At 40.1% G+C, this 12,475-nt stretch overlaps 1 protein-coding gene across 8 annotated transcripts in view; it reads right to left on the bottom strand.

Annotated features, from left to right (window-relative positions):
* The window catches only part of KDM4C (lysine demethylase 4C), a 410,759-nt gene that overhangs the window by 169,187 nt on the left and 229,097 nt on the right, over positions 1–12,475 (bottom strand). For all 8 annotated transcript variants that reach the window (XR_005366745.1, XM_038552332.1, XM_038552335.1 and 5 more), the window contains one exon: positions 11,749–11,857. Coding sequence is in view for 7 of the 8 variants with exons in the window: in XM_038552332.1 (XP_038408260.1) it covers positions 11,749–11,857 (109 nt within the window). In the remaining variant the exon portion in view is untranslated. The remainder of the gene's footprint in view (positions 1–11,748; positions 11,858–12,475) is intronic.

The following is a 12,475-nucleotide window of genomic DNA, read 5'->3' as shown; positions in this document are numbered from 1 at the left end:
CTACCAACGTGAGGTTGTGAGGTTGTTTCTCTCTGAATCCCCCCTGGATTAGCTCAACTATCAACCTTCTACCTATTCTTCAGGATTATATCACAATAAGCACAAACATTCTCTCCATGCAAACACTGCTCTGAGTGCTCCACACAATGTTTTAATTCTCAAAACAACGCCACGTGGCTGATGATGCTATAGCCGTACTGTGTAAACACAGCTATCAAAGCAGGGAGGTCGGGATCCCTGGGTGGCGCAGCGGTTTGGCGCCTGCCTTTGGCCCAGGGCGCAATCCTGGAGACCTGGGATCGAATCCCACGTTGGGCTCCCAGTGTATGGAGCCTGCTTCTCCCTCTGCCTGTGTCTCTGCCTCTCTCTCTCTCTCTCTCTCTCTCTCTGTGACTATCAAATAAAAATTTATAAAAAAAAAAAAAAAAAGCAGGGAGGTCTCAGAGCTCACAGAGAGCTGCAGCCAGCTGATCAGGACTGTAGGCAGGGACAAACATTTGATATGGCTTTGCCCCTCCATGAGTGTGGAAGGTTGATTTTTGTTGTTGATGTTCTTTTGTTTTAAGTTATTTTTACTTACTTAACAGAGAGAGCCAGAGAGCACAAACCAAGGGTTGGGGGGAGGCAAAGGGAGAAGGAGAAGCAGACTCTCCCCTGAGGAAGGAGCCTAGTGTGGAGCTCCATACCAGGATCTGAGCCAAAGGCTTAACCGACTGAGCTACCCAGGCATCCAAGGTTGATTGTTTTATCAATTATTTCTGGTTCTTTTGCAAATGGAGGATTATTTGGTAATCTAATCCATCACACCTTGACACTCCATGTCTCTTTAAAATACTTTTTCTGCCCAAATTACAAAAAAAAAATGTGTTTGAAAATGAAAAATTACCAATATACAAAACAAAACGAAGATCACGTGATAACAATCTTATATGTTTTCTTATAAACTTTCAACTTACTTTTAAAACTCTCCAACAAAACTGACTTGACAGCATGAGTATGTCAACTTCAAGTGCCACCAGCAGCAGTAGAGATCACTATATGGAATATTACTATATCAGCCACTACCTTGTTCATGATGCCTCTTATGTGTTTACAGGGCTGCCCTTAGTGCACACTTGCTTGAGAAACATTAACCTTATCAACTCACCAAGGGAGTTAGGTGCACAGGAAGTACAAAAGCAGTAAACATCATAAAAGTCGATGGTAGGAAAAGCTGGAAATTTTACAAATGTAAATTTAAAAGAAATGCATACATATATGAAGGATGAGAGCTTCAGAGAACAAAGAATGAACCATGAGGGGTCAGGCAAGGCGATTGACAAAATTCATGTTCAGTATATCAGTATAGGAGGAGGTTTGGAATCTGTCAGCACGATTAAAGTGCTGCTGATGAAAACCCCAGTCAGCAAACACATGAGGAGTTAGACATTTGTGAATGTGAATGACCTCAAACTAGGAAGAAAAGTAACAAATACAAATACACACTGCAGTGCTAGGCAAGCAACTGCCCCATTTGGATATCATTACTCTGGGAGCCCTCAGGTCTCCAAAGCATCAGCCATGTCTGTAACATGGCAGTTTCATTTCAACTTTGAACATGTCCTAGGATTTGGCACCATGGTAAAGAAGATTCTAATACAGTCGCAATACAAGACTGGGTGAGCTAAGATATGTATTCAGCTAATTAAAACTGTGTGTTTTCCTATACACATACACATATAGAGAATATTTCCTGGACAAGAACTTAGATTTTCCTTTAACATGACAGTATATATCATATTAAAGTATTTGACTAATGGCTAATTTCAAAGTTACTGATCACCAGGGCTTTCTTGCTTTTGAATCCACAGGTGATTTAAGCCACAGTGGTTAACTCTAAACTAGGCTGGGAAGGCAAGATGAAAGGAGTGAGTTCAGAGAGACAGACAAATAATGAAGCATAATATAAAGTGACAAGTGGCATACTGGTGGTATACTAGAGCTAAGTATACATATAACAAGACAGCAGAGGTATGGACAGGAGGAATAAGTGGTGAGCAGAGATTGGTTCAAGAAGGAAAAGAGAGTAGCACAGGTGAAGCAATAGTTGGCAGAAGTGCATCGAAGTAAACAAGCAGATTACATTCAGAAGGGAAAAATGTTGAATGGATGAAAAGGAGGATTCATGGAGGGTAGTTGAGAGGAATGAAGCTGAAAAGCGAAGCTGGTACGGGATCATGATGGCCTTAAAGTCACTTATCCTGCATCAAGGCTGGAATATTAAGGGAAATGTGTGAGACCCTTTGAGCCCTCATCTTCACCAACCAAGGAAAAAGAAATATTGTGGTAGATTTCTGAGCTTGCAACCCTACAATGAGTCCATCCCCTCACTCCTAGTACCGAGGCCAGGCAACAGTGTTCTTGGAGCTTGCCTAGTTTACCAATACTGCATGCACACTCTCCTTCCTTACAGGTGGCACTCAACCACAAAGTGCTGAAACTGGAGAACAGGAATATGCCATTATGTTGGTTGACATATCATAAGAGGAGGAATAAGGAAATGCTTCAAAACTAAAAATGACCCATCCAGTCTTCTCTCTTACATTTTAATTCAACATTTCTATTAATTACTTTCATAAACAGAAAAAATATAGAGTATTAATCCATGTTCCAGGATCACGTTGTACAGCTGTCTAACTTAGGAAAATACAACTGAAAAACATTTCAGTTAAAAGGAAACCAGAGGCAGGTTAGAAATTTCTTTTCAATTATAAATAATAAAATATTCAGTACACATTTAAGATTTTTTTCACAAAAAACAAAAACAAAGAAGAATTAGATATTAGGAGGGAGGGGCAAGATGGCGGAAGAGTAGGGTCTCCAAATCACCTGTCCCCACCAAATTACCTAGATAACCTTCAAATTATCCTGAAAATCTATGAATTCGGCCTGAGATTTAAAGAGAGAACAGCTGGAATGCTACAGTGAGAAGAGTTCGCACTTCTATCAAGGTAGGAAGACGGGGAGAAAAAAGAAATAAAGGAACAAAAGGCCTCCAAGGGGGAGGGGCCCCGCGAGGAGCCGGGCTAAGGCCGGGGCGAGTGTCCCCAGGACAGGAGAGCCCCGTCCCGGAGAAGCAGGAGCTGCACCAACCTTCCCGGGCAGAAAGGCGCCCGCAGGGAGTTAGAGCAGGACCCCATGGGGGCGGGGATGCCCTCAGGCTTCCGGGGACACTAATAGACACCTGCGCCCTGGGGAGAGTGCGCCGAGCTCCCTAAGGGCTGCTCGGAGGGACTCAGGCGGCGGCTCCGTTGGACGGGGCTGCAGGGCCCGGGAGCAGCTCAGAGGGGCTCGGGCAGAGGAAGAGGCTCCGTGCAGAGGGAGCTGCATGGCTCCGGGAGCAGCGCGGCAGGGCTTGGGCGGTGGCTCCGCAGGGAGGGGGCTGTGCGGCCAGGAGCCGAATCCAACAGCGCAGGCCCCAGAGGACAGGGCACCGGGACACAGCCCAGGATCCGGCCGCCCCCGGGGGCAGGCATACGCCGGGAGGGCCCAGGACAGCAAGGACACTCCTGCCCCGAGCTGAGCAAATCAGCGGCCCCACCCCGGAGCATCCAGGCCTTGCAGATGGAGAGCTCTGTAGTCACTGCAGGAGCTGACTCCAGGACTCCAGAGCTGGCCGCTGCCACTGCAGTTGTTCCTCCTGGGCCTCACGGGGTAAACAACCCCCACTGAGCCCTGCACCAGGCAGGGGGCAGAGAAGCTCCCCCAAGTGCTAACACCTGAAAATCAACACAACAGGCCCCTCCACCAGAAGACCAGCTAGACGGACAAGTTCCAGGGGAAGTCAAGGGACTTAAAGTATACAGAATCAGAAGATACTCCCCCGTGGTTTTTTTTTTTTTTTTTTTGCTTTTTGATTTGTTTCCTTCCTCCACCTTTTATTTTTCTTCTCTTTTTTTTTTGTTTTTTTCTTCCTTTTTTCTTTTTCTCTTTTCTTTCCTTCTTTTTCTCCTGTCTTTTCCTCCCTTTCCCAATACAACTTGCTTTTGGCCACTCTGCACTGAGCAAAATGACTAGAAGGAAAACCTCACCTCAAAAGAAAGAATCAGAAACAGTCCTCTCTCCCACAGAGTTACAAAATCTGGATTACAATTCAATGTCAGAAAGCCAATTCAGAAGCACTATTATACAGCTACTGGTGGCTCTAGAAAAAAGCATAAAGGACTCAAGAGACTTCATGACTGCAGAATTTAGAGCTAATCAGGCAGAAATTAAAAATCACTTGAATGAGATGCAATCCAAACTAGAAGTCCTAACGACGAGGGTTAACGAGGTGGAAGAATGAGTGAGTGACATAGAAGACAAGTTGATGGCAAACAGGGAAACTGAGGAAAAAAGAGACAGACAATTAAAAGACCATTAAGATAGATTAAGGGAAATAAACGACAGCCTGAGGAACAAAAACCTACGTTTAATTGGGGTCCCCGAGGGCGCCGAAAGGGACAGAGGGCCAGAATATGTATTTGAACAAATTCTAGCTGAAAACTTTCCTAATCTGGCAAGGGAAACAGGCATTCAGATCCAGGAAATAGAGAGATCCCCCCCTAAAATCAATAAAAACCGTTCAACACCTCGACATCTAATAGTGAAGCTTCCAAATTCCAAAGATAAAGAGAAGATCCTTAAAGCAGCAAGAGACAAGAAATCCCTGACTTTTATGGGGAGGAATATTAGGGTAACAGCAGACCTCTCCACAGAGACCTGGCAGGCCAGAAAGGGCTGGCAGGATATATTCAGGGTCCTTAATGGGAAGAACATGCAACCAAGAATAATTTATCCAGCAAGGCTCTCATTCAAAATGGAAGGAGAGATAAAGAGCTTCCAAGACAGGCAGGAACTGAAAGAATATGTGACCTCCAAACCAGCTCTGCAAGAAATTTTAAGGGGGACTCTTAAAATTCCCCTTTAAGAAGAAGTTCAGTGCAACAATCCACAAAAACCAGGAATGAATAGATATCATGATGACACTAAACTCATATCTCTCAATAGTAACTCTGAACGTGAATGGGATTATTGACCCCATCAAAAGGCGCAGGGTTTCAGACTGGATAAAAAAAGCAGGACCCATCTATTCGCTGTCTACAAGAGACTCATTTTAGACAGAAGGACACCTAGAGCCTGAAAATAAAAGGTTGGAGAACCATTTACCATTCAAATGGTCCTCAAAAGAAAGCAGGGGTAGCCATCCTTATATCAGATAAACTAAAATTTACCCCGAAGACTGTAGCGAGAGATGAAGAGGGACACTATCTCATACTTAAAAGGATCTATCCAACAAGAGGAGTTAACAATCCTCAATATATATGCCCCGAATGTGGGAGCTGCCAAATATACAAATCAATTAATAACCAAAGTGAAGAAATACTTAGATAATAATACACTTATACTTGGTGACCTCAATCTAGCTCTTTCTATACTCGATAGGTCTTCTAAGCACAACATCTCCAAAGAAACGAGAGCTTTAATGATACACTGGACCAGATGGATTTCACAGATATCTACAGAACTTCACATCCAAACTCAACTGAATACACATTCTTCTCAAGTGCACATGGAACCTTCTCCAGAATAGACCACATACTGGGTAGCAAATCGGGTCTGAACTGATACCAAAAGATTGGGATCGTCCCCTGCATATTCTCAGACCATAATGCCTTGAAATTTGAACTAAATCACAACAAGAAGTTTGGAAGGACCTCAAACACGTGGAGGTTAAGGATCATCCTGCTAAAAGATGAAAGGGTCAACCAGAAAATTAAGGAAGAATTAAAAAGATTCATGGAAACTAATGAGAATGAAGATACAACTCTTTGGGATGCAGCAAAAGCAGTCTTAAGGGGGAAATACATCGCAATACAAGCATCCATTCAAAAACTGGAAAGAACTCAAATACAAAAGCTAACCTTACACATAAAGGAGCTAGAGAAAAAACAGCAAATAGACCCTAACCCAGCAGAAGAAGAGAGTTAATAAAGATTCGAGCAGAACTCAATGAAATCGAGACCAGAAGAACTGTGGAACAGATCAACAGAACCAGGAGTTGGTTCTCTGAAAGAATTAATAAGATAGATAAACCATTAGCTAACCTTATTAAAAAGAAGAGAGAGAAGACTCAAATTAATAAAATCATGAATGAGAAAGGAGAGATCACTACCAACACCAAGGAAATACAAACGATTTTAAAAACATATTATGAACAGCTATACACCAATAAATTAGGCAATCTAGAAGAAATGGACGCATTCCTGGAAAGCCACAAACTACCAACACTGGAACAGGAAGAAATAGAACACCTGAACAGGCCAATAACCAGGGAGGAAATTGAAGCAGTCATCAAAAACCTCCCAAGGCACAAGAGTCCAGGGCCAGATGGCTTCCCAGGGGAATTCTATCAAACGTTTAAAGAAGAAACCATACCTATTCTACTAAAGCTCTTTGGAAAGATAGAAAGAGATGGAGTACTTCCAAATTCATTCTATGAGGCCAGCATCACCTTAATTCCAAAACCAGACAAAGACCCCGCCAAAAAGGAGAATTACAGACCAATATCCCTGATGAACATTGATGCAAAAATTCTCAACAAGATACTAGCCAATAGGATCCAACAGTACATTAAGAAAATTATTCACCATGACCAAGCAGGATTTATCTCCGGGACACAAGGCTGGTTCAACACTCGTAAAACAATCAATGTGATTCATCACATCAGCAAGAGAAAAACCAAGAACCATATGATCCTCTCATTAGATGCAGAGAAAGCATTTGACAAAATACAGCATCCATTCCTGATCAAAACTCCTTCAGAGTGTAGGGATAGAGGGAACATTCCTCGACATCTTAAAAGCCATCTACGAAAAGCCCACAGCAAATATCATTCTCAATGGGGAAGCACTGGGAGCCTTTCCCCTAAGATCAGGAACAAGACAGGGATGTCCACTCTCACCACTGCTATTCAACATAGTACTGGAAGTCCTAGCCTCAGCAATCAGACAACAAAAAGACATTAAAGGCATTCAAATTGGCAAAGAAGAAATCAAACTCTCCCTCTTCGCCGATGACATGATACTCTACATAGAAAACCCAAAAGTCTCCACCCCAAGATTGCTAGAAGTCATACAACAATTTGGTAGCATGGCAGGATACAAAATCAATGCCCAGAAATCAATGGCATTTCTATACCCTAACAATGAGACTGAAGAAAGAGAAATTAAGGAGTCAATCCCATTTAAAATTGCACCCAAAAGCATAAGATACCTAGGAATAAACCTAACCAAATATGTAAAGGATCTATACCCTCAAAACTATAGAACACTTCTGAAAGAAATTGAGGAAGACACAAAGAGATGGAAAAATATTCCATGCTCATGGATTGGCAGAATTAACATTGTGAAAATGTCAATGTTACCCAGGGCAATATACACGTTTAATGCAATCCCTATCAAAATACCATGAACTTTCTTCAGAGAGTTGTGTGGAATCAGAAAAGACCCCGAATAGCCAGGGGAATTTTAAAAAAGAAAACCATATCTGGGGGCATCACAATGCCAGATTTCAGGTTGTACTACAAAGCTGTGGTCATCAAGACAGTGTGGTACTGGCACAAAAACAGACACATAGATCAGTGGAACAGAATAGAGAATCCAGAAGTGGACCCTGAACTTTATGGGCAACTAATATTCGATAAAGGAGGAAAGACTATCCATTGGAAGAAAGACAGTCTCTTCAATAAATGGTGCTGGGAAAATTGGACATCCACATGCAGAAGAATGAAACTAGACCACTCTCTTTCACCATACACAAAGATAAACTCAAAATGTATGAAAGATCTAAATGTGAGACAAGATTCCATCAAAATCCTAGATGAGAACACAGGCAACACCCTTTTTGAACTCAGCCACAGTAACTTCTTGCAAGATACATCCATGAAGGCAAAAGAAACAAAAGCAAAAATGAACTATTGGGACTTCATCAAGATAAGAAGCTTTTGCCCAGCAAAGGATACAGTCAACAAAACTAAAAGACAACCTACAGAATGGGAGAAGATATTTGCAAATGACGTGTCAGATAAAGGGCTAGTTTCCAAGATCTATAAAGAACTTCTTAAACTCAACACCAAAGAAACAAACAACCCAATCATGAAATGGGCAAAAGACATGAAGAGAAATCTCACAGAGGAAGACATAGACATGGCCAACATGCACATGAGAAAATGCTCTGCATCACTTGCCATCAGGGAAATACAAATCAAAACCACAATGAGATACTACCTCACACCAGTGAGAATGGGGAAAATTAACAAGGCAGGAAACAACAAATGTTGGAGAGGATGCGGAGAAAAGGGAACCCTCTTACACTGTTGGTGGGAATGTGAACTGGTGCAGCCACTCTGGAAAACTGTGTGAAGGTTCCTCAAAGAGTTAAAAATAGAGCTACCTTATGACCCAGCAATTGCACTGCTGGGGATTTACCCCAAAGATGCAGATGCAATGAAACGCCGACACCTGCACCCCAATGTTTCTAGCAGCAATGGTCACAATAGCCAAACTGTGGAAGGAGCCTCAGTGTCCATCAAAAGATGAATGGATAAAAAAGATGTGGTTTATGTATACAATGGAATATTACTCAGCCATTAGAAATTACAAATACCCACCATCTGCTTCAACGTGGATGGAACTGGAGGGTATTATGCTGAGTGAAGTAAGTCAATCGGAGAAGACAAACATTATATGGTCTCATTCATTTGGAGAATATAAATAATAGTGAAAGGGAATAGAGGGGAAGGGAGAAGAAATGTGTGGGAAGTATCAGAAAGGGAGACAGAACATAAAGACTCCTAACTCTGGGAAACGAACTAGGGGTGGTGGAAGGGGAGGAGGGCGGGGGGTGGGGGTGACTGGGTGACGGGCACTGCGGGGGGCACTTGACAGGATGAGCACGGGGTGTTATTCTGTATGTTGGTAAATGGAATACCAGTAAAAAATAAATTTATTTTAAAAAAAAGAAGAAAAAAAATAATTACATACCAGTTTTTATGTAAAGGCTTTTATGTTATATTTTAAACATAATTCTTTTCTTAAATATACCCTCTCTGCTCTACCAGAAACAACACTGTTTTGCTGGTAAGTATAGAAAATCTTCCAGAAAAGAACAGGCTGAGAGCCTGGAAATCCTTGCTGATTCTGTGTTTACTGGATCTTCCACTAACCAGAATGGTCTCTATAGTTTCAGATCATTTGAATATCAAAGAGTCACTTCACTGTCCTTTGAGAAGACCAACTTAGCAGTGACTCTTAGCTCCTAGCTACACATAAATTCCCAGAGGTGCTGGATCAAAATTTTTCCCCTTTGCTATATTTCTGTTAGGGAGTCAAATTCCAGCTTCAATAGAGAAATGTTCATTTACCAGCAGAAGACACTGTTTGCTGTTTTTGAGATACAACTTCTCAGATGTTCTAATCTAGTTATGTTCCTGACTGACATACACCTACTTGTATATGAGGAATGCAAGAGGAGTCTAGTGGTCAAGGTAGAAAAATTCACAAAAGAAACTGGATTTGGAGTTGTGTACTCCCAATGAGCACTAATCCCACAGTTCATCATTTTCTAATAATGATGTTCATTCACTTCCAACTGTACCAGACACAGAGGCAAAAGGCAGAAGTAACATTCACGAGTCCCATGATATATATACACTTGACCCTTGCACAACTTGAGAGTTAGGGTGGCCAAATCCCCATGCAATTGAAAATCCACATATAACTTTGAACTTCCCCAAAACTTAACTACTAATAATAGCCTACTGTTGACTAGAAGCCTTACCAATAACATAAACAACCAATCTTTGTATATTATATGCATTATATACTGTATTCTTACAATAAGATAAGAAAAGAAAATTTTATTAAGAAAATCATAGGGAAGAGTAAATACATTTATAGTACTGTACTGTATTTATTGGAAAAAACTCACCGAAAAGTGGACCTGCACAATTCAAACCTGTGTTGCTTAAGGGTCAAATATAATTTACTCCTGGACACAGGATATTCCCCCTTGTTAGTATGGAAACTTGCAAAAATATTTAGCATCACTAAAATTCTGATTTTTTTCTTTTCAATTCTCAAAAATCCTCAGAGGATCCTTTACTATGTCCTTAACATATTAAAATACAGAGCTTATGGCTGCAAAAAAGTACAATCACCCCAATGTTTCATCAAGACATTTAACCTTAAACTCTTGAGATGCCTTTGTTAAACCAATTCATTTAAAAATTTTGTAAGTTATACTGACTGAAACCAGAAGTGCTCTCCATGGAGAAACGCTGGGCCAATTTATGATGGCTTGCATCAAAATAAGAAAACTGGAAAAAAAAAAAAAAAAAAAAAAAAAAAAAGAAAACTGGAGAAAGTAGTTTTCCTTATGTGTTAGTATAATCCATTCCTTTCCAAAAAGCTACACTAAACACAGCCGATGATGAAGAAGGGTAATTAAAATTCAAAAGTAATGTATGGTAAGCAGTAATTACCTTATACAGAATTGTCCTTTATTTTGACACTAAGAGGAAAATGGTTTGTGCTGAGCACAATAAAGTAAGAGAAAGAAGAAATGAACATGATGATATATGGAAATAAACATGAATATGTTTCACTACTTCTATTACTAGATACAGAATTTCACCTTTGGCTGGTGTTACAGAAATTGCTACAATCACTGATCCCTACACTGATGATCTTTTTTCCTAACTAAACATAGGGTATAAAAGTAGACAGCAAAAAAGAAAAAAATCTGCTACAGATGTCTACTCTGCTGACTGTATTCAAACCAAACAAGAAGCCTGAACCCAAGGTTCATATTACTCCATTGAGAGCATCATCACAAGCACATGATGTTAACAATTTGCACCAGTAAAGGACAATACTTTGAAGAAAGGCTTTTTATAGAAAACCTATTTCAATCGATCTTTTTAGAGAAAAGAAAAATAAGCACACACACACACACACACACACACACACCCGGATGTGTTATGAGATGCTTGCAAGAAAGAAACAGTGAGTCAGTGGTCTGATTTTTAACTGAAAGCAACAAAAAGACATTTTTGGAAAAAGAGAGAAAGAGAAGTAAAAAGGGTAGCCAGGTAAAACAAACAGATAAGTACTATGTCCAGGAATAGTAACTGGTTGTAAATGAAACTACTTCACATCAAGCCATGTCAGTAAAATCTAGTTAAGGAGAAAGGATGTTTCACCACAAACCAGGCATAACAGGATATGGAGGGCACTGCACATGGTTTCTTATTCAAGATGGTGTTAAAAATATTGAAGGACTCAAGTTAAAAATAAAGACAATGCAAAGAAACCTACCGCATGGTAACTCTGTGATCTGACACCTTTAGAGAAGTGGTTCTCAACTTCCTCTAGAGTATCTTAAGGCAAATGTCAGAAAAGACCAATTTTATCCCATCATATAAAATGGGAAAACTTTGACTAGGAACATAGCCAGCTTATATGAAGCATGAATTTACCCTTAAAATCCAAATTCCTTTTGTATGTAAACTGTTTATTACTTATGATTTCCTTATGTATATCTTTACAATTTGGTCAAATTTCTTCTCTACCAAGCAATTTTTAGACAAGTCTGTTATAACAAACAGAATAAATGCTGCATACCACATAGTATACACAGAATAAACACTGCAAAACATCACAAACTCACCTTCATCACTTATTGCCTGCTGCTTCACCAGAGTCAGTGGGGATCTTGCTGGAGGCTTACTAAGAGGATGGCGCCAACTTTTAGCAGTTTTGGTTTCTCCTTCTATTCTCTGGTCACAGAACAAAAATGGAAAAGAAACACTCACAGTTAAACATTGTTATGAATGAAAAACTATGGTTCACAATGATTTATGACAATTTAATTATAAAGAATTCTTATACTTATTTATGTGCTGGGGAATTAGTCCTTTATTTAAAAAACAAACAAAACCTATAAGTCAAAAGAAACAGGAACCCATCCTATTAGTTATTTTTCCAAGAGATCAATTAACTGTCCTTCCACTGCATATTAAACTACTATCTATGGTATAGGGTAGGCTTATCAAACTTGTAATGAACTCAGCAGTTACCAAGTTTTCAAAAGTTCTTCCAAACTAATCTATATTTAGAATTATAAAATCATAACAACATAGAACTATGGCATTTGGTCACCTTGTACTGGCCACGTGTGAAAATCTGGCAGATTATTTTGCTTTCTATCTTCACCCAGAATGCAATACTGCCAAAGTGAGCCTGTATACTTCCTTCCACTGAGAAATGAATGACCACTTCTCTGAGGATCAAGTAAGAAATGTAAAGAATTTTTTTAATATGGTATATTACTGTCATCTTGAAACCACTTAAATTTTACATAAAATTTTTTGGTCTCTCCAAACTATATTTTCCTT

The sequence above is a fragment of the Canis lupus genome, chromosome 11 (assembly GCF_011100685.1).
Source record: "Canis lupus familiaris isolate Mischka breed German Shepherd chromosome 11, alternate assembly UU_Cfam_GSD_1.0, whole genome shotgun sequence".
In the NCBI taxonomy this organism is placed as follows: Eukaryota; Metazoa; Chordata; class Mammalia; order Carnivora; family Canidae; genus Canis; species Canis lupus.
This window is presented reverse-complemented; position numbering and strand designations above follow the sequence as displayed.